The 26,204-nt window shown below is 28.7% G+C and overlaps 1 protein-coding gene across 1 annotated transcript; it reads right to left on the reverse strand.

Moving 5' to 3' along the window:
- LOC128388138 (sorting nexin-5-like) lies at positions 1-26,184 on the reverse strand. The gene is made up of 6 exons (XM_053347503.1): positions 25,632-26,184; positions 24,841-25,534; positions 18,196-18,326; positions 17,700-17,876; positions 865-930; positions 1-519 (listed from the first exon to the last, which is right to left on the reverse strand). Exons 1-6 carry the CDS (start codon positions 25,743-25,745, stop codon positions 370-372), a joined length of 1,332 nt encoding a protein of 443 aa, XP_053203478.1. The 5' UTR covers positions 25,746-26,184; the 3' UTR covers positions 1-369.
- Between the last annotated feature and the right edge of the window lie 20 nt (positions 26,185-26,204).

Here is a 26,204-nt window from a genome sequence, read left to right on the forward strand (position 1 = left end):
TTTGATTAGTAAATCATTTTAATAAAGATAAATTAATTAATGTTACAGATTATCTGTTAATAGAGTAAAAAAAGTATCGGAATGATTAAATATTTATCAATCAATTTTCTTTGATGTTTTGCCTTTTGATTAAATTTGGGAAAACAAATGAGAATCAACTGTTGACGCAATTAATTAACAATTAACTGTGAAAATTATAAAAAATAAGGGAAAAATAAAGAGAAGTTAAATTATAAAAGTAAATCAACCCACAGTTATAACATAATCTTTGTTTCAATAAAAGTTAATCACATAATAGTAATAATTAACAATGACAATGGTGGGATGGTGACTGTTGGCAAAGTTGATTAGATTGGTTAATCAGGTTGATTAATAACTTTCGATACGAAATTGTTTCAAATTTTCAAATGAAATAAGTAACAATTGGAGGATATCCTTGTTAACGAGTAACTGAGATTGACAATATTTCTTAATTGCTGAGATTAACATTGTTGATCGTTCCTTATGAAATCGTTTAATCTAATTATTAGAAAAGAAAAACAAAAAATTAAAATTAGAATTAGAAATTCAAACAATTAGTCAACTTTCTTAACTAAGTTACCATCTATTGATCATTTACAACTCAATTACTTAATTAGAAATCAAAGAGTTAATTAGTTTCTCAAGTGATTCAATAATCATTTCCTCATATAAGATACTTGAAAGTGTTCAATTCACAATCAGTAAATCGGTTGAACAATTAATATTGTGACAGAGAAAATCCAGATAATTAAAAAATACGAAAGTTAATCAATAGATGGCAATAGTTAATTGGATAAACTAAACAAGACAAAAATTGGTCGAAATGTCCAAATGATGACCAACCTCATGACGAGCGATATCTGAACAATCCTCGAATATTTTTTCCGCATCCAATTTCAATCGTTCGGCCTACAATGAGAGAAAGAGAATAAAAAAAAACAAATCAAACAATTAGAAAGTAAAACAATCAACAAATTAAATCGATAACTAGAATAGTAAATCAATAACACCAATAAGAACACCAACAATTTAGTGCAAATTAAACACGAAATTATAATTGTAAATTTGTAAAAGTCGAAAATTTTTTTTCTTCTTCAACATTTACCAATAAATTGGCTGTTAAAGGTTAATCGTTGTTTAATATTAGCCAATTTAATTGTGATCACCATCACGTTTATTAAGTAAATTGACACATAATTTTGTTCATTGATTATTTGCAAATTGTACAAACCTAATTGTACAAATAATGATAATAATAAAAAGGTAAAGGTAAAGGTTGGTTAATTTACCTTTTGTTGATCAAAATAAATAAGGTCATCCAGTAAAGATGAAGCCTTTTTTTACCTTATTATTATCATTGATTGTCTCATTTTCATCTTAATCAAAATCAACTTGAATATCCTCTTCAGTGTGTATACACAATACACAAAACACAAACTACAACAATCAAAGTAAACAGTTACAATAATAACAATCAAAATAATCAGTTAACTAATACATAACAACAAGAGCAGCAGCAAACCTTGTAAGGGTTTAGTTGTGGATTTAATTTACAGAAGCTGAAAGAAATTGAATTGAATTAAATTAAATTGTTTCCACCATCGGTCAACCAATTAAAATCAGGTCGATACGGTGATAACTTTTTTCTTCATCAACATCTTCATCTTTTAATCACTTTACTTTGGGCAGGGTAATTAAAAACAAGAGGGTTGATTGTTATTATCATGTCGCTTGTTGTTGTTAATGTAATTGTTGTTACTTGTTGCATTAAAACAATTAATTAATTACATTGTTGATGAATAAATTTAAACAACAACAAAAAAACCATGAAAAAGATCAGAAAACTGAGACCAATTGTTTTTCTGATATAAAAATGTTAAATTTCATAATGATGATGATTATTTGTTGTCCTTAATTGTTTACTACAGGAAGAACAATTTAAGAAATTAATCCAATTAATTACGATTTAATTTACTGATTTTTCTATTGTAAAATGATTATAACAAATTGTTTGGTTATTGGATTAAATTGTTTTTCTTTTGTTGTTGAATAATGAACGAGCAAAACAAAAAGATAACGGAAAAGATTATCTCATCAATTCGTATATGCAAATCAACCAATAATCAAATTAATTTGCCAACACACAATTTACATTTTCTCATTTGTTTATGTAAACCAGTTAACTGTAATTAACTTTTTGATTGTAAATTAATCATGTAAATTAGATAGTTCATTGATTAACCCACAAGTACAATCAACTGTGATTGAAGGTGATAATTCAATGCAAAGGGTGAAAAAAAAAACTTTACAATAAGTTAATCAGATTGAATTGAATTGCCAATGAAAAAGTAGAGACAAAATTAAAGTTAATGAGAGTTAAAGTTTACCAAATTAAATCAACAGTTAAACTTGATTGTCAGTTGGCGGATAATAAGTTAATAAGGTAGTAATTAAAGGATTCTCATCAGTAAATAATGATAATCAGAGAAAATCAGGAAAAAAAAACCAACACAATACATAATGTGAATGTATTGGAGAAGAAAAAAAAAATTCAAACAATATGATCAACAATTAATGTAAACAATTAAAAGGCGCACAAGGTTTAGGTCATAAACTGTTGGGAGGTAAAGGTGATTGGGTGACAATTTATGACAATGATTGAAAAGACACAATCAAACCTTAAACTTAATTATCGGTAATTGTCATTAGAGTCAAGTTGATTATCGTATCAATACTAATCAGTGATAAATAAATTAACAACAGTTTAGATTGGATAATGATACAAATACTTTTCAAATTGTACACAATCAACTTTAACTTGGTTAATTAGTAAGTTAGTTAACATGATAATCTGTTATTTAGACTGGTCATGGGAGTATGACCATCAAAATCAACGATAAAAAAACAATGATTCATGAAAAAAAAAGATCAACTTGTTGATCAGATGAAAAAATAAGATCGGTTTTCTCATCGATAATTACTGTCATCAAATCGATTGACCTGAGAAGGTGATGATTAGGTGAAGTACTTGAATTAAATTAACTGTAAATTAGGAAGTAAATGAGTCTCGTTCATTCACTTGACGAAAAAAAAACCAACGATCAAATTGAATCTAAACTGTGGTTACAAGAATTACAATTAAGGCGCGATTAGAGTTTTTGATTCATTTTCATTTTGATAATCAATTAATTTATTACTCTCAGGTAATTTTTTTGATGCTTTTTTGAAAGAAAAAACTATCAACAGATAAGAGATGAAACATGAATAGTAGATTAAACAAAAGGAACAGATAAAATTGACAGAAAGATGATGATGATGATGATGATTGTGCTAATGTTTGAATGGTTGTCGATGAAATTTGAGCTTGATGAATGGTTTTCGATTGTAAATATGATTGAATGAAAATGAGAAACAAAATGATGAAAATGAAATTGGAAAAAAATTTGTTTTCGTTTTTTAAATTAATCTATCCTGATTTTCAGACCAAAAAATGTATCTTTGATCTTCGGGATTACGACTTTTTGGACTTTTTGCATTTTCCCGAACTAATTGTGAGTGTTTCCGGTGAAGCTCATCGACGATAATAGATGATTGAAGCCAACTTGGGTTGAACGATTTGTCGTTTTCTCCGTTTGTTTGGCTAGGATTCAATTGTTGTTGTTTTCGCTGTTGCTGTTGTTGTTGATGATGATGTTGTTGGTGTTGTTGATGTACATGTTGATGGTGAATATGATGATGATTTGAAGATGAAGATGCTTGAGGTTGGCCTGATGGTTGTTGATTTGACGAGTGACCATGTGTATGGTTAATATGATTGTGTCCATGATGATGACGATTATTTGTTGACCAGTAGATTCAGAATCAAATGCTGAAGGTGCCGGAGGCTCAACACAAGTACACTGATTAAGATTATGACCATGATGAGCCTCTGATGAATCAAGGATCACTCCTTTAGGATCCATGACACCAGGACCACCGCCATTAGAAACTGTCACTCCACTTGGACCCGCACGTCCATCATCAACTATACTTGCATTTAATGAATCATCCTCATCACTTGGGAAGTTATTGGCCACCGCAGCAACAGGCACATGATTCCTGGGAAATGCTTGGATTGACGATGCAGCACCAAAGGGCAATTTACCCCGAGGACAAGGATGGAAATAACCTCGTGGACAAGTCTCTGTGCCTCGACCATGCCAAGCACTACCTGTTGATCCAGGAGCTGGACAACAGCAACAAGAAGGACCAAATATTGGTCTAGATGCTTTAATCGGTGGATAGGAAAGGTTTGAATCTTGTTCACCAAGAGCTCGATGTGAAAAAAAGTTTGCCTCAGGCCCTCCAACTACTCTACCAACAGGTCCTGAAGCGGATCCATTACCAGGTATTCCGCTTCGTATCCTTTGACGCGCATGTGAATTCTGGTAACGATAGTTAAGCATGGCTAATTTTTCTGCTTTCTTCCAAGCTTTATATTCATCGCACATATCACGACATCGAATGGAAAAAGCGACGATAATTAAACAAAGGATTGACAAAGCACAACAAGAACCAATTAAAATGTACGCAAGTCGTTCAGTTGTTAACCGATAAGCTTCACCATTAACGAAAGCATCATCAGGTCCATTTGATTCACTCAAACTCGTTGAAGTACCATTAGCATCCGCTATCCCGTGTCCATCATAATCATAATCATATCGATCATGATTGTTACCATTTGGCCGTTGACCACTATTACCACCACTACGATCATTATTATTATTATTATTATTACCATTATGATTGTTATTGATGTTATTGTTATTAAAATCATTTGCACTGTAATCAATTGTATCGGTAACTTTTTTAATCACATTATTGTTACCAGATCCACCAACAGTCAACAATGTGGTCAGATTAGTTTTTGTTATTGGTTGAATTGTTGATGTTGATGTTGTAGTTGTCGATGAAGGTTTATTTCTTACTATTGATGATCCTGAATTATCATCATTCCGATTAATATAATTTATGCCAATGTTTTCACCTTCTTTATCACTGTAAACCCTAAAACCATCATTGTTATTGTTATTATGATGATTAAGATTGAAATTATTTGTTCCACTTCCTCTATGATAGTTAATTATCTTATTCCTATTATCAGTTGTTGGTGGTGATGAAGGTGAATTAGGATCATTGTAACCACCCGGTTTAAGAGGAATCCTCGGAGGAAGACCAAAGGTTTCACCCCAATTCTTATTAGAATCTGATGGACCTTCATCTGATGAACCTTTAAATGGTGTATTAGGTTTAAATACAAGGATATTAATACCTGGTGGACTGCGACTATGACCGTTGGTTATACCGTTTATCCTATTTGGTGGAGACTGTGATTGAGAACCACCTAAACTTGTAATACCTCCGGTGTTTTTATTGTTATTGGAAGCTAATCTATCAAGATCATCTCTTTTTGGCGGTAATAAGGCAAACAGATTAACTGATGAGGATGGTAAAGGAGTTGAGTGAGCTTGTTGTGAATGTGAATGTGATTGTTGGTGTTGGTTATGGTGATGTTGTGGTTGTTTGGCCTTTTGTTGTTCCATTACTCTTTCATCTAATTCTTTTCGCAATAAATCACGAATATCTATTGATGTTAATCTATCTTCGGCTATATGATAACCTAATGTTGTTGCACTGAGAGATGAAGGAGTTGGTGATGAAGATGGCAAGTAAGGTGATGGTGATGATGACGATGATAATAATAATAAAGGTGATTCAGATGGTGAGTGAGTTGTGGTTGGTGATGGTAGTGATAATGATAACTGTGATTGTAATTGTAATGAAGGTGAGTGAGGTTTATGATTCAATGTTAATGGCGTTGATGGTTGAATAGACAAAGATGAAGATGTCAATGATGAAGATAATGAAGAAGATGAAGATGAAGATGGAGATGGCGAGTTAGATGAGGTATTATTATTACGCTCATCTAGACTGTACAATCCGTTAAGGGAAGATGCTGATGAGGATTGGCGTTTAAGTGTCTTCTGGTAAAATGTTTCAGGTAAAATTGAAGAGGCCACACTAATGTAGCCATTGACTTGACCATTGCTATTACTATTAATGCCACTTGGTAACTGATCGGAAGGGAAATGTACTGAGGAAGATGAAGAATCGGACTGTGATGATGGAATCGATGAGAAAGGGGGAAAAGAAGACAAAGATGATGACAAGGATGTCGGTATAATTGTATCTCCGGAATTGAGTATCCGAGAGGGTGAGGAGATGTTTCCATCTCCATAGTTACTGACAACCCTTTTTGTCCAAACATTTGTATTGTTATTACTGATTCGTTGATTAATTTTACTAGAAGATGATGAAGATGATGATGAAGGTGGACGAAAATTAGGTCCACTATATTTTGGGATTGATGTTGATTGTTGTTTTAAACGATTTCTATCATTGATCAACGTTGTTGAAGAAGAAGATGTTGATTGGTGATAATTTTGCTTATTATTGTGAAAATAACGATTAGATTGAGACCACGGATTAGATGATGAAGATGATGAGGTTGCATCAACTTTCGGACAATATATTGATAATAAAGCTACACACGACAAGAAGATGTAAACAATTGTCAACAGATAATCTTGTTTAGGTTTGTATTTATCGATTGGATTAAAATCAATTCTATTTTCATGTTTATGATTAAAATTATCGTTTTTGTTGCTTGATAGATTGTGAAAATTTGTAAACTTGAGTAGAAGTGATTTGAGTCGCTTTACTCGCCTTTTAAAACAATCAATGTTGCATGGGATTAGTATTATTGATGATGATTGACGTGCAGGTAGGACACACACAAGGTTGTTGAAGTGAAACGAACATATCATTTCGGCATCACTATAACGGAAACATTTTCCGATTTTCTCATGGGAATTACAAACTCACTGAAAAATTCATATTCACAAACAGAGATAGAGAGAGGGAAAGAAGAGAGAGAGAGAAAAAAGAAGAGAGAGAAAGAAGAGAGAGAAAGAAGAGAGAAAAGAGAATCAGATGATCAAACAAATGATCACATTTTTCTTCTTGTTGTTATTGTCCGAAATATTGTCATGTATCAGTTATCACAAATTATCGGAAGAAAAAATTGATGTCAAGTCATATTCAAGTTGGATTGTCACAGATTAAGGGATTAAAAGTGTAACTGTATTAATGATAATCCAAAATTCATTGATTTGATCAACTAATGATTGAATGTGTACTCCGAGTATTTTAAAAACAAACAATTTGACAATTGAACTTTTGATTTGATTAGAGTTTATTCAGAAGTTTTTACAGCTGACACAATTGATTTGATGATAAATGTTGAAGATAATCAAGATTCCGGGTAAAATTAAGTGTTGCAAATATAAGAAAAAAAGTAACGAATCACAAAAAAAAGAGTCATACACTTAATCAATAGACAAGAATAGTCAACAAAAATCAACAGCAACTTTACTGTCAAGCTCAATCTTTGGCGGGTAAGCCGAAAATGACAAACAGTGAGAAAGAGCAAATTGAAGAGAGAGAGAGAGAGAGAGAGAGATAAGAGGGAGAGGGGATGAATAATAAGTAAGAAAGAGAGAAAGAAAGAGAAAAGGTGAGACTGAGAATAAGAATTCAGAAAAAGGGAAAAGGAGATAGAAATAGGAGGTCGCTTAAGAGGGGAAAAAGGAGAGCAACGAAAAAAGATGATGAGGATAATAAGCAAAAAGCATCAGTAGAAGAAAATAAGGAGAGCGAGAGTGAGTGAGAAAGAGAGATAGAGAGAGACCAAGAAAGCGAAGAGGAGTGACAAGCCTGTTTGCATGGTTTGGTAACTAGTAAAAAGTTAGATGAAGATGCAAAAGTAAAAAATTGAACAATATTAAAAATAGCTGATTATGTAATGCAATAGATTGGAATAGGATTGAAAAGCCTTAAGAATACGGTTGATGAGAGCGAGAATCATGAAGAATAAGAATAAGAATCGAGAAGAATGAAAAAAATACCATCTCAGGCTCAACTTAATCTATTTGATGTAATACCATTTATGGTCGATAAATTTATCAATATTGTGGAAGAGGTAAAGCCCGTTACACAGAGAGATAAGTGACAGGTCACAATGTTTGTGTCAATCTTTCATCGTCACCATAATCATAATGTCTTCTCGAAAAAATTATTCAATAATATTATCAGAACTTTTTTTTTCTATTAAACAAAAATAAGAGAGAAAAAAAAATATGATAACTAAACTAATAATCGTATCGTTTACTTTAATCATCACCATCATGATAATAAATACTAAGACTGAATTTAAACCGTACGTTTAAAAAGGTAACTTTCTTTTCCTGCATTAACTGAAAAAAGCAATTCAACCATTTACCTTCAAATTACTTCTCAATAGTTAATTTTTTTTGTCTTCCAAAAATCATCATCATCATGAGCATCATAAGGAATCATCATTATCCTCAAGCTGAAAACGTTGCCTAATAACATTAGTTCTGAATCACACACACACAAATCAATATTCAATTGGGAAAAAAATACTTTCAGGTAAGTAAAAGGTTAATAAGAAGATCAAGATGAGGGATGAAGATGAAGATGAAGATGATGACGATTAAAAAGAACAAAAAAACAGTTAAATAACATTTTTCTCAGTCAATTTGATTTGATTGAATCTTTTCATGCTTTACAATGAATGAAGACAAAAAAACAAGACACAAATTAAAGTAAATTAACTTAAACAGTAATCATATTAGGGTTTTTGTTGAGCCATGAAAATGAATTGGAAACATTGACAAAACAATATGACAATATTTACCTTTTAACACTTTGGGTGAATCAAGAATTTCATTCAAAGTTAATTCATGAAAATAAATAGTAATCAAGTTAATCATTATCGTTTAATATCAATCTCTTCCTGATCTTATAGATAATTATCATTAAAATGTTGCCCATTAAAATTAAATCTTCATCGTTATAATTATCGTTATCTTTACGGAAACAATAATTTGTTTCCATGTTATTATTATATTACAATCGTTGTAACTATTATCACCTTTTTTTCACTAACCCATTCATTTATTATTGATTGTTGGCAATTGATTAATTTGGTGTAAAAATCATTTCATCTATTAAATGAATCATATCTACATAGTGATGAAATTGTTATTAATCAAGCGATAATTTCATTCTTTAGCTTCCTTTTTTTTCATCTTCATAATTTAAGGTCATTGAAAGTAACAGTAATCATGTTGATTAAATGATCAAGTTAATGATAATCATCATGAATGATAAATGTTAACAGAATGTATTTTATTATCATTATTATTGTTATTTACTATTCAATGAGTGATTATATCAATACAACTGATTTTTTTTTGCATTTCAATACTACAATCATCATATTTGATATTTGATGATTAATTATAATAACGAATGTTGATTTTAATCATTGAACATTATCATGATTATTTTACCTCAATTAAATATCAAATTGAAACAATAACAATGATAATAATCAATAACCAATAGTGGATTAAATTGAAAAAAACTAAGGTGGGTGATTAGTTTTGATTTCTGATTAACCAGCACGAATTTAATATTGGATTATAATTAATATTAAATATCCTAATGATGCAATAATCATTTTATTGGCGATTTTATCAAGTTTTATTTAATGTTGAGATGTGTAAATGATAAAGGTAAATTGTAAACATGAAAGAAAGGTAAAAGTGAATTAAACAATTTTGATTTTTATCAATTAAACCAAAAAAAAAGATCAAAACAAAAGTTAACCAATCGACGTGTTGACGATAACAAACAAACGGTAAATTGTATGTTACTATTAGCACGTTAATCAAGCACCAACACCAAATTGTAACCAACACTTTGTGGTTGAATACACGATAAGTATCGTGTTCTAAAATCAATCGGCAGTTAGAGTGTTAAGGTTAAGTTAGTTATCGGTCAAAACCAGGAAAGAGATTCAATAAAACAACATGAAATCTGATTGTTACAATTAACTCAAATATCGATAACTAAGGTTTCACTAAATCAAAATAGAAGTACATTTAATTATTGATTAAGTGTCTCAGGTAAAAAAATATACACTCAAAGTCACAATTGTGAATTGTTGAAATAGAATAGATCAAATTAATTGATTCAATGTCAAATTAATTTTCATGAGAAAATAATAATAATCAATTGAAACAGTAGTGTGATGATGATGATCATCATCACCAGATAAAGGTGCTAATGATGCGATGATTGATAAAATCAAAGATGATCTGAGAAAAGATGAGGATGAGTTAACAGATATTGATTGAGCAAAGGATTGTTTACATTTGATAATGGTGAGAATATGAAAAAATATAATGATGATGATGATCATCATCATCATCATGAACATTGAGAATCTATTTGACATAATGTAATGTGTCAATATAATATATATAAGATGATATGGTCTATAAAATTGGCAACTTAAATACTTTGTAATACGATTTCACCTTTTAATTCAATTAAATTACTATTCTTTTATTGTCATCTCTCTCTCTCCCTCAAATGATCATCATTATAATCATTACAATGTTTATTATCATCTTCCTTTTCATCTGATACATTTAACTGCATCTCTCTTTTATTTCATTCAATCTTAATCTTCATCAAATATAAATGTAGTAAAAGATTTAAATCATTTCAAGGTTTACCTGTGAACTTACCTTATCCTCCTCTCCCTCCCTCTTTTTTAATAACAATAAATAATAACAATCATGAAAATAATACAATTTCATCTCCCCTGTTACTCATTGAATTCATTGATGGCAAATTGACAGACAGATAAAAAAAGGTGAACACAACTAAAGGAATCGAGGCAAGGTTACTCTTCCGATTGCGATTCTGAACAACAGTTAACCCATAAAAATAAATTGTTTGATTGAAATAAAGTGATTAGTGGATATTAACTAACATACAAAACTATTGAAAAAAGTAGATTCAAGACAATTGAATTAATAGGTAGATTAGAATAACTTTTCTCTCTCTCTCTCTCTCAATGATCAATCTAATGTTCATCAAGAATGAAAAAAAAATATACCAACAGTAGGTCAAAGTTTTAGTTGACTAAGGATGAACCTTGAAATAAATATAAAAAAAAGTTACAACGTAGTTAATCAATTAAAAGTCCGAATTGTCAACAAGAAAAATTTTGATAATTGTAACAGCAAACAACGAGAAAGAAAAAAAAACTGTGAGCTAGTCGTAAATCGTAATAAACAAAGTAACTCATGAGTTCTGAAGGAAACCGGAATCACGGAGGGGTTAATGTTTCGACGTTGCAATGTCATTTATTCAGAACTTGGATCAGTAAGTTTTTGTCTTAATTGCTACTGATTGTAGTAAAAATTTAGATAAATTCAATGGGAAAGTGAAAAATTCAGTTTAAAGATGATTACTCAATTATCTGAGACTCATATTAAGACAGCTTATGAATGCGATATGAATTTTAAATGTTTCAGTCTCTCTCTCTCTCTCTCTCTCTCTCTCTCTCTCTCTCTCTCTCTCTCTCTCAAAAATAATGGTGTGAGTCATTTCAATCAAGGTGATAATTTACCTATGAAGAAAAAAATGTCTTACTCAGGTAACAGTAAAGATAATTAAAAGAAACGATTAGTGAATTGATAGTAAACAAGAAAAAAACGGTTCCACTTCAGGTAACTCTGGATTTTTATGCATATACAGGTAGAGGGGTTTATCTAATTTCTTGAATTTATTTAAGATAATCTTGTTATCGGAAGAAAGTTCTACCTGCTAATTTGAAAGAGATGAAAAAAAAAATTCTAAATTCAACCGAAAATCTAATAACTCAACTGTATGCAAAAGAGGTTACATGAAAGTGGAAGTAGCATATTGTTGATCATCATCATTGGGAAACACAAATACAAATATATCAATGATTTAAAGGGAAACCCGGAAGGAGAGACACATACACATGATGATCCAGTTGAACTTCACTTTGACCCTTTTCAATGAGTAACTTTTTTCACTTCATTTTCATTTGCAAATTTGGTTCCTCTTCAATCATCTGTTGTTAGTGTAGTAATCGTTAATTACTAGTTAAACGAGGTAAGACCATTAATCAGATTTTATGCAAGAAGTGATAATAATACAATTAACTAAACATGCAAACAATACAATCACACACAAGACTTTGAAAGTTGAAAGAGGTAAAAGTTGAATTAACTAATCAACACGGTTAATCAATTATCATTGTCACTTTCAGAATTAATTCTCATAAATTTTAATCACATTTTAAAATCTAAAATAGTCAATAATCAGATAATATTTACTTTTCTCTTATTATTATCATGACTTGAAAGTAAATGATACGATTAACATGATAAATAGTAAATTAACAAACTTGAAAAAATAAATAAATTACAATAAGAAATAATTAAGAGTAACAATTGAAATCTTTCAACAACCCAAACAATTAACACGCTCATTTAGACTCATTGATTAACTTTAAAGGCCATTTTGAACAAACGAAAACGACATAATAAGATTCAAATGTAAATCATCATAATCATCATACGATTCATTTGATTCTAAGTTCGTAAAGTCAATTGAACGTCATTTTCTGATTGCATGATATGTTACCATGAAACGTAATTCAAGTCAACTATTAAATTACTTGTTATATTTAACTAACTTAAACTAATTTCATTTAATTGTTGATTGTCAAAGTCAATCAAATTATTAACGCATTATGGTGCGTTAATTGTGTTCAATTACTTCATTGATTAAATTAATACACTTCGGGAATGACTTTCGCTACTTGGTTGTAGTTGATACAATAGTTTACTCAATATAAGGAAAACAATAAATTACATGACAATTGTTGATTTGTAATGTAACTGATTAACATTTGTGTTTATGTAACTTATTTAAAATGTTAATCTAATTCAAAAATGCTCTAAACTGTAATCATTGATCATGGTGCAGATTAATAAACAAAACTACTGGTGAAAGTAAATTAATCCATCAATTGAGTTATTTATATACAATCAAATGATAACAATTGGGTTTAATCAGGACCAAAAAAAAGTTTCAATAGTAAACCAACAAAAAACTATAATAATAAACATCGCAAGGAATAAGTTGTTATTTTGATAATTCAGAATAATATGAAAGGGAAATAAGAGATTAATCATTTAACAATAGTACGATGTCCAATCAACGAGTTTATCAGACATTTGATTGTGTTAATTGTCCGAGTGAAAGCTTAATCAAGTTAATCTTGTATAAGAAAATTACGATTTTGTCCAAAAATTATCACAATTACGTTGCAACATGATGATAGTTACTTGATAACTATTGTTTTACCTCTATAGCATTTTTCGAGTCTATTTTTACATGTCCATAGTAGTGAATAGTGTTTATCGTGGAGGAAGAGGAGGTGGTGGTAAATGTTGTTGATTGTTTACCGTAAACAATAAAATAACAACAAAGTTTCACGCACTTAAACAATTGATCTAATCGAAAATTTAATCGAGTTAAAGATTTTTCTAAACTTATCGTCAATTTAGTCTTAATCATCAAGTTATCTGATGAGCGTGACCATAAAAAAGATAACGGATTAAATAGATATCAATAGATGAGAGGAAGAGTTTTAATCTGAGTGTGTGGTTTGCTGATGTGATTATCTTATTTTCAACACCAAAATTATAATCAACATCATCATCAATGGATTATTAAGATTACGATTAAGAAAAAGTAAATGTAACGGAAGTTTACTGGTAAAATTACAGGTAATACAAAAAAAAGAAGTGGAAAAAAGTATTATTAACAATCAAATCGAAAAGGAAACTTAAAGGTCAACAAGGTTGGTAACCTTGTTATTAAGTAAAAGCGATTGGACAAAGTTAATTTTAAATGATTAACCAGCAACAATTGATAAATCATAGAAATACAATTTTGAAATGTGGATAATCACCAAAGTTAAAATTGAGAAATCAATGAGATTAATCTGATTAATCCGTCATGAATTCACTATAATTCATCAAAGGAAAATGACCAATGGAAACTCAGTCTCACTATTGTCAGTTTCATCTTCAATCTATCTCATAATATCTATAGTTTAATAACTTCCGGATTCTTTAATTGCGAAGTTTTATCGAGAACTAATTTATAGTTTCGATTATTGTTTAGTCAATTATTGATAGTATCTAATAAGTTGACCATTTTGTCGTAGCGTAAAATAGTAAGCTAATCATTCAGTTGTGATTATCAAAAAGAGAAATGGAATAAAAAATAGAAAACTAGAATAGACAGTAATTCATGTCAATCTTTGACAATGATGATTAATTACATTGTGATTAAATTGATTGATTAATGTGGGAAAATTTGGGAATTTGATAGAAGAGTTAATTGTTACTATTAATTACATGATAAAGATTGAATTGATGAGAATCATAATTTCAAGTTGAAAAACTATTAACCTAAACCAGTTAGACTAATCAATTAATAGTATTTAGAGTGGTTAGAGAGAGAGAGACGATTATTGAAATCATTAGGACAGGTAAATGAATTGAAACAAGAAATATCACCATGAGGATGAGGATTAATGATGAATATAAAATAATCATCAATAAAAAAACATGAAATTAATGTAACTCAAGATGGAGACAAGATAAGTATGTAAACAATTTAAGTGACCATCGCAATCAATAAATTGTAAGAAATAGTAATAATAAATTGTTACATCGTGACAAACAATCAGGTTTCAGGACAATCTAATTGGTGAATGGTGACCAAGAATATTCAAAAAGAAAACCAATCCTAAAAAAAGTATCATTAATGAACAGCCAACAAATCATAATGGTCAAGATCATTATGATTAACTGATTTGTTAACAGTTAATTGATGACAAATGTTCAACTGGACATTGATTAAGTAACAATGAATGGGAAATAATCAAGGTAACATTAATCAAGATTAGAAATTGATTATCGTGTCGGTTTCATATTGTCTGATTGTGATTAAACCTTTAAAATCATCACTCAACCTCTCAGCTGAAAACCTTATCCTAAGGGGATCCACACCTAATTGTTGTTGTTTCAAGAGGACTCGATTAATTATCAATATAAAGAGCAAAACTAATTATAATGATGACAATTAGCAATCAATGATACGGTAAGTTTTCACCAAAATCGAGTTAATTGCTGATGATGGTCAAGATGAAGTGATACTTAGGTAGAAAAAAACAAAATGTTGATGAATGGTTGATTAGATGATAATCATAAATTGATGATAAAAATGAAGGCAAAAAGGTTATCAAATTAAGATGGAGATGATAAAGATTAGAGGCTTAGAATTTTCCTTTTTTCTTCACAAAGATTATGAAGATTAAGAGAAAATGCTAATAATCAACTGATTATAATAAGAAACTGAATAGGGTGAAATAAGTTTACTGATTGTTAACAGAGTATTTAATTTGCTTCGGGCTTGACCTGATTATTGACCTGATCACACGCAAAGTGTTTGATCAGCAGACTCTATCTCTCCCTCTCCAGTCATCTTCATCTTTTCTGCTTCTGTCTAATTAACGGATATAAGGTAACATGAGGATCGTAGGAGGTCAAAGGATATCAGTATCTCGATCATAATTAACATTAAGTGTGTGGTAAACGTAGAGGCCATTCATTAAAACGCACATACATAAAAACATATGATAGTCATGATTAACCAACACACACATATAATATTAAGTTAATGATAACAGAATCAGTAATAAGTGTATGAGACTTGAAAAGTTTATCAGGCTAATAATGGTGATGATAATATTATGATAGTTGTATCATCATCACCCAAAATTAGATTGTTAAATTCAGGAAAAGATCATTTCAAAAGTTGCATAATTTAATCAATTACAAATCACAAGTTAATCAGAAAAAGCTTAGAAAAACAACTCTACCTGTTGCATCATGTATATTCAATTGAATTCACACAGAGCCACAACACTAAAAACAAGTTACAAACATAAGATTTGCGTTTGCAAATTATTACATCAACAAAAAAATTGAGTGATTTTTACATATTTGACCCAAGAGAGAGAGAGAGAGAGAGAGAGATGAGTATGATTATTAACAAACAGAATTAAATTTTGTATTCCATTAATATAATTTGCATTGATTAAATTTTCAATTTGATGTCTTTAATCAAAATCTATTTTAAGCTAAATCAAACCTCAAACAATAAATAAATTATCGTAAGCAATTTAAATGGTGCTAAAGCGGAAATTGATTTGCAGTAATAGGGAAATAAACAAATTGATATTATCAAAAGTAATAGTTATACCAAATAGATGATAATTTAAAAACAACAATGATTGTTCACTTCAACGGGTTAAGCAAATTGTAATCATCAAGATTAATATTCAACAGTGATGATTTTGTTACTATTTTCTGCAAAATAATTTCTCTGAAGTATAAAAGCTCATGAATTAAATTGTATTAATAATTTACAATTGTTATTGATCAAAATGTATGAGAAAAAGTGTTGATTAGTTCAAACAGTGAGTAAAAGAGGGAGAAGGGGTTGGATTAACTTTCTATTTCTTAAATCAGTTGTATTAATGGCTTAACCATCAAGGATAAGGTGCAAACTATTATATCGGTCAAATAGCCTGAAGAAATGTAAGAATTGATATTAAAAAAAGTTAAAAGTAACAAAAACAGTTACTGATTATCCCTCAGCATTTACCATGAACCCTGTCCATTTAATTATCAAATATAAAAGTTAAAAGTAAAACAACTTGATCAATATCACAATTAAATTGATGATAATGGTTTAAACTAAATTAAATCTTTAACAACAACAAAACCAACAGTTTGAAATCATATTGAACTTTTTTTTGGTTAAAGATTTTAACAGGATAACAGAAATTTAGATTGTGACTGAGAGGCACTTCCGAATTAATTTCCGTTCCTGATTTAGTTTATTAATTGTGATAAAAAAACAATTTAACTAATACGTATACATCTACATCATCATCGTAATCAAATAGGTGCTCAGGCTAAATCACCAATAACGGTAAAAAAGTAAGAAAAATAAAGGAAGAGAATTAGAAAAGTAAATCATTTTTTCGTTGCGAATCGAATAGTGAAAAACCAAATATGAAATTGATTGTTGATAATTGAAAATTTCCGATAATGATTAAAATGTAATTAGTTATAAATTGTAATAATCATTAGTTATTATTGTTAATCATTAAATAGTTTGCAATCATTTTAATACAAATTGGGCTTTTCTGTTGAAATTAAATTTTTCCAGAAAATCAGTTTTCTTGATTATCTTTACTTAAAAATTATGATTAAGTTATGATTTTTGAATTAATTTCAAATTGGAATACAATTGTTATTAACTATCAATGAAACCGATCGTAGTTAATAAACTAATTGTCACTACCGAGAATCATAAAGTAACGTGTTTAATATTAGTGTAGTTATTAGTTAATTATCTGCATTAGAGTTTTGGTCAAGCGTTTTCAATGCAAAAGTAATTAAGTGACCTTTTCTTGTTGAGTACAAACAAAATTTGCAAGTAAATTGTTGGGAATTAATAAATTGATGTAAACCACACGATTTAAGTGTTATGGAAATAATAAAATTAAGACTTACCTCATCTCGTTTGTGGGGTTTTGCTTTATCTAGATTTCTATTTGATTTCTCGTATTCAATCATTAAACCAGTTCGACGATTAAGCATTTCCTTTTCCGTTTCAATATAACGAGACCATAAATCAAAGCTTGATCCTAGAGTGGCTTCATCATTGAAATTGATAACTTCCAGACCTCTCTGTTTAAAAAAGACCATGATAAGCAATCAAAAGAATGATTAAAATTAATTGTTGCTTTGTTATAAATTTTGTACAATGTCAAGTTAATTAAGTAAAAGAAATTGTAATTCATTTCAATTTGTCACCACTAATAAGTGATGATAATCAACAGCAAAATGATCATTAATTTATAATTTATGCTAATTTTAGTTTGTCAACTAATTTAAATGATTTTCATTAACGAGATGAATATTTATCCTTAATATTCATTGACTAAATTAATCTCTGGTTGAATAGTCAAAATGAGATTAATTGATGAGGATGAATATTAATAATTACCTGATAATCATCAATGGCAATTGAGAAAAGGTTTCCAAATTTCATGGCTTGACGATTAGATTGATTCTCACTACTTCCGGGGATATTTAAATTAAGAGTTGTCGATAAATGTGATAGAGATCCACAGAGTTCTAGATAAAGATGAATACAGAAAAATCAACATTAATATAACAGAATTGAGATGATTAACTAATTAGAAACAATCGTAAGTAAACTACTCCTCATGTAAATTAGTTAATTGGTCGAGATTTTATGTGTAGGAGGAAAAACAAATTATTCTTAGACAAGATTTAAATCATATCCTCAGTAGGGTTTAAGGATAATTTAGTTTTTTTTGAAAAAAAGTTGATCACAATTAAAGGGATCAGTTAATCCACAATAAAAGGATAAGATTAGAGTAGTAAATAATAATATCGAAACGGTAAATACTTTTTCCACCCTAAAGAAAGACCCAAGGAAATTTTGATTGATTGATTGTTGATTATAAAATATAGATTATAAAAATTAGAAATCAATTGATCAGGTAAACAACAACAACAACAACATCAATAACCAATTAGATGAATCAATTGTAATTATAACAACGAAAATGATTACAATCAATCGTAAACAATAATTATTGGATTAACTGGATTTACCTTTAAGTTTAATCTCTTTTTTCCAATTATAATTTGGTTAACCTTTAAATCGATTAAAAAAAGAAGACACAAACTAATTTATGGTACAAAAAGTTAATTGTGATTAGGAGAGAAAAAAGAAAACTTTACAATTTAATCAACAATCAAAAGGCAAACAATCTAAAAGTACCAAAAATAGATGATAGTAAATGATTAATCATTTGGATTAGAAATTATTGGAAAAAGTTTTCGAAACTTTGTCAAACTGTAAATGGAGCTATCTCGTAATTAATAATATTTAATTACAATCAATTTAATTGTATAATTACTTTTATCAACAGTCCAAATAATTGATAAGTTTAATTGATAATTTATTGAGATTAAAAAGAGTTGAAAATAAAGTATGAGAAAAAGTGAAATTCAGAACGATAAGATAATTGAAATTATTTGATATTAATTATAAATCGATTATCAGTAATTAAAAAAGTTCAATTAGATTCTGATTGAGAGAAATAAATTCAAATCAATAGTTAATTATTTAGAATGGTCAAAAATAATCATAGTTAAATGATTTACAATTAACAAATAATCAATATCAGTCATTTCCTGATCAATTAAGATAATTTAAATCAAAGAAAATTAATAAAGATCAAGATTGGGATTAAGATCGAGTATCAATAAAGTTTTAATTTTCTTGAACAACGAAAAAGTAATTAATCTTAAGGCCTAACAGGTCACTTTCGGTAATCGTAACTGACGTATCATAATCAAATTGACTGTTCTTTTTTTTTCAACTAATTTAAGTTTATTTTCTCACTTTTTTTCAATTCTTTTTATCATTTCCATTCACTAATTTGACAGAAAACAACAGTTAATTATATTATTAAGAAATGATGAGGAATATAAATACATTACAGATGAAAACATCATCATTATGATAACAATAATGATTGTGCTAATGTAATAATAATGATAACATCGTGATTATAGCAATAAGAGTAGGGACCACACCTTTAATTTGATTTAAATAAGATGCTTTTGTTTTGTAAATATATGATAAGATGATAAAATTCAAACTAATTGACAAGTTTATCGTTTATTATAACATGAAGTACATACTATTCATGATAATTAGTGAGAGTATAATGATTAGATTAACCTAGAGTAAATAGTTGATTGGGATGATGATGATGATGATCAACAATTGATATGAATAATTGATAAAATAACAGCAACAACAATCAACTGGACAATGGTATATATTTATTTGAATGATGATAATACTAATGAATCAGATTCTGTTCATGATCATGCTGATAATAAACATGACAAGATTGAGGAGATTTCAAATAAATTGAAATTAATAATCTATTCCATAAACAATCAATGATATGGTTAACAGTAGGCTAAATGATAATTTAATTTAATCACCATAATTGGTTTAATTATATGCAGTATTTATCCTTTTCAATTTCAATTTCACTTCCTTTAGATCATCATTTGTAAATCGTTTCCGTTTTATCACTTATTATTATTATCATTAATCATCATGATGATATTTCATCTTTAATCATATTCTGTGTGATTATAATTATCTGATTATATAGATTGTTTAAAAACCACTAATCACAATTTACAATTTTTCCCCTTTAAGTAATTCTGATTGATTGATTGTTGTTAATTTAATAATATTAATAATGGGAAGAGAAAGTTTAATGAAAAAGGAAAACGGAAACAGGTAAATTGTGATTTAAAGATTAAGATGTAAGAGTTGATAAGATTAAAATGATTAGCGAAATTGGTTTTACAATTAGAGTGATAACAGTTGGAAATTAATGATTGTGATAGTCATATATCATCAATCAACGGTCACAAATTGTTATTTGGCAAAACAATTAACGTGAAAATTTATCAATCTGATTATATTGACACTCGAAGTGATCAAAAGTCATATCGAGTATTTCGGAATCGAGTAAGATTGTTAGACAAATTGGGTCTTGAAAGTAGAAACGATTTCGATAGATGATAGAAAATGTTTGGATTTTTAGTACCTTCATTGTTTTCCTAATATCATCAGCTGATAGGAGATTTACATGTTATTACATTGAGAAAAATCAATGATTGATGAAACGAAGAGTAAAACTGAAATACTATCAGAGTGTGAAAAGATTGTTATTATTTAACAACAACGTTTTCGGCTTAATTTCTTAACTGAATTAGCTTGACAAGAAAGGTAATTAGTGATTAGTGATTAGAGGGGAAAGCTAATAGAAAGTAAATTGATTGAGATGATGATAAGGATGACGATGATGAGCATGATGAGAAGGTAGTGAAAAATGAAAGAAAACAATTCTCGCAAGTAAAAAGATCATTTAACTTTAGAAAAAGATTAAAAAAGTGGTAAACGAATTAACTTGACATATTAACTTTTTGTTAATTTTTGATGCTTTGTTTTTGTAAACTATCAACAACTATCATCATCGTCATCATCATCATATAAGATGATTGTAATTGAAGGTATCTGAAGATGGAGAGACAATAAACGAAAAAAAAAACAGCGAATGAGCGAAAATATAACGGTAATGATCAATATTGGAATTGAACAAAAAAAGATGAGCAAGTAAAACAATTATTATAATGGTTGGTAATAATAATAGACATGTAACAATTAACAGTTAATGTGGTAATTGCTTATTAGTAGCATTAAAATGGATTAAGAGAAGGATAAAGTTGACTGAGTTTTGTTTAGAGTGAAAAATAGTTGATATTGAAAAAAAAGAGTCACTAAATTGAGAGTCAGGTCAAAATTTCAGGTAATCAAAACAATTATACCATTTAAAAAAAGGTAAATTATTAATTGTCTTAAACCTCAATTGATACTCAATTAGATTTGCAATTGATTTTCAAGTGTATTGATAATTTAATCATATATGCCCAATACATCATCAATTGTAGTAATCACCATTATAATTTGCTAATCAGTCTATCGTGCAGCAATTTAATTAGATTCATCTAAAGTAGACTATATAATAGCTGAGAAATTAAGAATAATGAAATTAAATTAAAATAAAATAGATGCAAATTAAATTGTTGGTGTTACCTTGAAATAATTAAAGACAACTGATATAACTACTGGTTATAATGGTATAGCGATTAACATGATAAGATTAATTGATTAATAATGATTCAAATACAATTAACAGAATGAGTGATGAGAGGCAATGATCTTTAGAGTAACCACCTTCATGATTATTCATACTAATTATCGGTGATATCATAATCATAATCATCACCATTAACCATCATTACCATTATTCTAAGTCAATTGATTAAGGATAAAATTACATTTGATTTAATAAAATTACAAATTAACCATGAAGTAATATTTTAATTATCTGAGTTAATTTGATTTTAATTTCAAAATAAATCATCAATTCAATGGTCAAATACACCAACGGGTGTGTTGGTCAAATGATGAGAATGATAGTAACTCAACTGACCCATTCATTTTATAATCTACTCTGATAATGATTAGTCAAAACAGGGTAAAAATATAAATACGCACACACACAAAATCTTGATTATATTGTATACACAGTAATCAAAATAATCAGAGTGAGTGTTAAATAGTAACAATAACAACGAACAATTAACAACATCATTATTATGTTTTTGTTATTATTATCAGTAAACAACAGAAACCGACAAGTAAATACAATAATACAAAAAAAGGCAATACTGTTAATCTAGGTAATAATAATGACAGTTAATTTAGGAAAAGGAAACTAAGATTGGTGAAACAATTTTGTGGCAAACTCATTTGTGGATTATCAAGATTAACACGGACAAGGAACACTACCCTTTGGATACAATCAAATTAACTTAATCCACCAACCTGCAAAAATTAAAATTGATGTAATTAAGTAACTATTAGGGATGAGTTTATCTATCACATTATATGAAGACTTTTTCTGATTTTAATGTTGGATAACAAAATTGCAATTATTATAAATGTTTATGCATAGATGGTCATCTTTTGTGTCTTCTTAATCCAAGAGACATTTTAATTGTTAAGTTAATTCACTTTATTCACTAATTAATTTTATGATTAAGTTAACCAGTAACTTTTCTGGTGATTTCTTGAAGTGTCAACGGTTAATCTTGACACTTTCAAGAAGATATCAACATGATAATCTTGCAGTTAAGTGATACAATTATTTGGGGCATCATCTACTATTTAAAAACTATAATATGTTATCATGAATGAAATAGTAGAGTGAAAAGAAAGAGCCTGAATCTTATGTTTGAAACTACTGGTCAACAGACTCATCAAATTGTGTAAATAATCAAGCTGATTGTTATCATTTTTTTTAGATGACCAATTGAAAATGGACATTCTCAATGAACCGATAACTTAACAACAGTAAAGTTTGATTGCTGTTGTGTTAAGTTAACCATTTATAAATTATTTTTGATTATTGATGATAATTCATCAAACTAGATTAATATCCTTTTATTTTTATTTTCTGCCCTAAAATTTTCCAATTGTAGAGTAAATTAACTTTTGGAAGTTAATTAAATCTTCAATTTTTCAACAATTACCAACTAAAACTAATAAATTTCTCAACTAATTTGTTACATATAATAATTTTCAACGTGATTATGTTGATAAAAAAACAAAACTATCGAGAGAGTGAAACAAAAATTAGTGAAATGAAAGGTAAAAATTGAACTTGATTCTCACAGTAAACACTGCACATCAAAGCAATTAACTAATTGCAATTAATTAGATTGTTAAATCTCATATAATGAGAAGAGGGTATTTAGGAGGGTATGAGGTGAACTGTAGGGTGGTATCATCATGTTCATCAATAATTATCGTTATGATCAACAGAATGACAAGTTATCCGATTACAATTAGAAAAGTGATTTGTAATTTAAATCAAGGTAATAATCAAATAACAATAATAAGAAATCATGAGTTGATTATATTTATATTGTATTAATTAAAGAATCACAATTATAACAAAGATGATGATAAATTCTAATCTAATTTTGTATAATCAACTTTACTCTCTCACCGTCCAACAGGATATTGCCCTCAGGTAATTTATTGATTCTACTAATAATTTTTCTTAATTATCGGTGCTCACTTGTTTATCATTCTCTGTCACATTATCGATTGGATGTTAACTTTTCTCAAGAAATGGATAAGCTAATCATCATCATCATTAGTATAATTAGATTCTGATTAACTAACAAACTCATTATTATTATTATTATATTTTACTTATTTTAATTCAATATATATTTTAATGTCCACCTTCATCATCATTATCAGAATGATAATCAAATACAATCATTATCATTTTGACATTTTCTTTTTTTCTTCTTTAAATAAACACTGAATTTATACCTTTGGCTATCCAAATGTATTCGTCTCAAGGTGAGATACAATAAGATGATAACAAATTGTATCAATTATAAGTTTCTGATTCAAATATAATTATAAATTGTTCATAATTATGGATTCAGTTTAGAAAAAAATAAAGTTTCTCCAATCAAAATATTACTAATTCTTTACTCAATCAAAATCATCAATAAAAATAATGCTTTTAGATGAATAATTATTTCATCTACTATGATGATGATTGGGTATTAAAAAAAATCCGAATCGATAATCAACAAATCACAATCATCATTTTCCTGAGTTGCCAAATAAACCAGAAACTGTCAATTTGATCAATCAAAAGTTGATCAAGTTACCTACTTCTAATTACAATTCTAATATGATATTCTTTACATGGTAAATCTTTTCGATAGAGAGAAAAAGTGAGTGAGTTAGTGAGAGAAAACAATGAAGGGCGTTTATTAATCTGGGGCGTTTTCTGTTGAGTGTATTAATTTTTGTCTCCACTAATCAGGGTGTTAAGGGGAAGAGGGGAAAAAGAATTGATTTAAATATGTAATTAGGTGAGATGAGAGAAAAAACAATAAATATGAGGTAATGAATAATGGATAAACTTACTTAATCTTGCATTGATAATCGAATTAAAAGCTTTGGAAGTTGATTTAATCGCATGGGAATATTGGTTGGCCCAGTCTCTTTCTTTTTGAAAATATTCTTCACAATCTTTATGTGTTGACCTTCCTCGGGAATCAATGTTTTCAGATAATTTACCCAATATATTTGAAGATTTGGGTAATTTAACTCTTGGGGGTGGATTAAGGGAGCAAAGAAATTGTTCCCAAATCTTATCATGGCCGAAAATTGGATGATTAAGAAGTAATCTTAAATATTCTTGGATTTGCCAGCAATCTTTGTACCATTCATCACCGATTAGAGTTCTTGTATTGGGACCAAGTTTTTCTCTACTCTTTTCTTTAGCATGTAAGGGATTGGTCATTGATTCTTCGGGTAATGGTGGCATAATTAAACCATAACCAGGAGCAACTGATGCAGTTAAACTTTGATTCAATTGTTGAAGATCATCATATATCCTTTCAACTTTCCACTCTTTACCAGAAGATTCATCCATTAAAGATGTTGTGGTCAGTTTATAAATGACACTTTCACCATCTTTTGTTATACTATTGGTTGACACTTTAACTTTATATTTTGGTCTAAATGGTTCTTGGGCTACCTCTGAAGAAGAGCTTGTAGATACATTGGAAACAATTGAAAGTGATTGAGGTGATTGACGATCTTCCGGATAATTTTCCTGGAAAAAAACACAATCAAGAAGAAAAAGAAAAAAGAAAACAAAAATTAATAGATAATAACACTTAACATATTCACATTAACTAATTAAATCTTACCTTAGATGGTGATGGTTGTTTCTCATCGTTTTTCAAACCCACAGGATCTTCAAGTGAAATATTGGAAACATTTACCGGTTCAATACTAGCGATTGCAGAATCAATAGTATCCATATTAGACAGAGAAAAGAATAGAATTTTTCGGTTTTCTTTTTAGAATAAAACAAAAATTCGATTCAGAGGTAAACTAAGCAATAGAAAATAATCAACTGGTTGTTGACACAATCAAAAGTAACAACAATCCAAAGGATTAATAGACAGTTAATAAAAAAAAGGAAATGTTAATCAAAAGCTAAACAACAAAAAAATTAATCGAGGTACAAAATCAATAAAAGTAAACCATTAAAATGAGAAGAGAGAGAGAAAGAGAGACAGAGACAAAGAATAAAAAAGAGAGAGTGAGAGAGAAAAAAGTATCCAAGGTTAACAATGTAACAATAGTCGTTTGATGGGATCGGTTAATTAATTGGTGAGTAACAACAAATGAAAATCAATGTAAATCACAATAATTGAAATTAAATCAACGAATAGATCACGAACCAAGAGAGAGAGAAAGAGAGAATAACATTGAGA

Source organism: Panonychus citri, unplaced genomic scaffold, assembly GCF_014898815.1.
Source record: "Panonychus citri isolate SS breed McGregor unplaced genomic scaffold, ASM1489881v1 Contig00095, whole genome shotgun sequence".
Classification (NCBI taxonomy): domain Eukaryota; kingdom Metazoa; phylum Arthropoda; class Arachnida; order Trombidiformes; family Tetranychidae; genus Panonychus; species Panonychus citri.

Excerpts from the sequence above, each read along its gene's own strand:
- LOC128388138 (XM_053347503.1), bottom strand. The coding sequence starts at position 25,745 with ATGGATACTATTGATTCTGCAATCGCTAGTATTGAACCGGTAAATGTT. Across the intron at positions 931-17,699 it reads AACCCCACAAACGAGATGAG|GCCGAACGATTGAAATTGGA; the intron begins GTAAGTCTTAAT and ends CTCTCATTGTAG. Across the intron at positions 520-864 it reads CAGATATCGCTCGTCATGAG|ATTAAACGATTTCATAAGGA; the intron begins GTTGGTCATCAT and ends TCTAATAATTAG.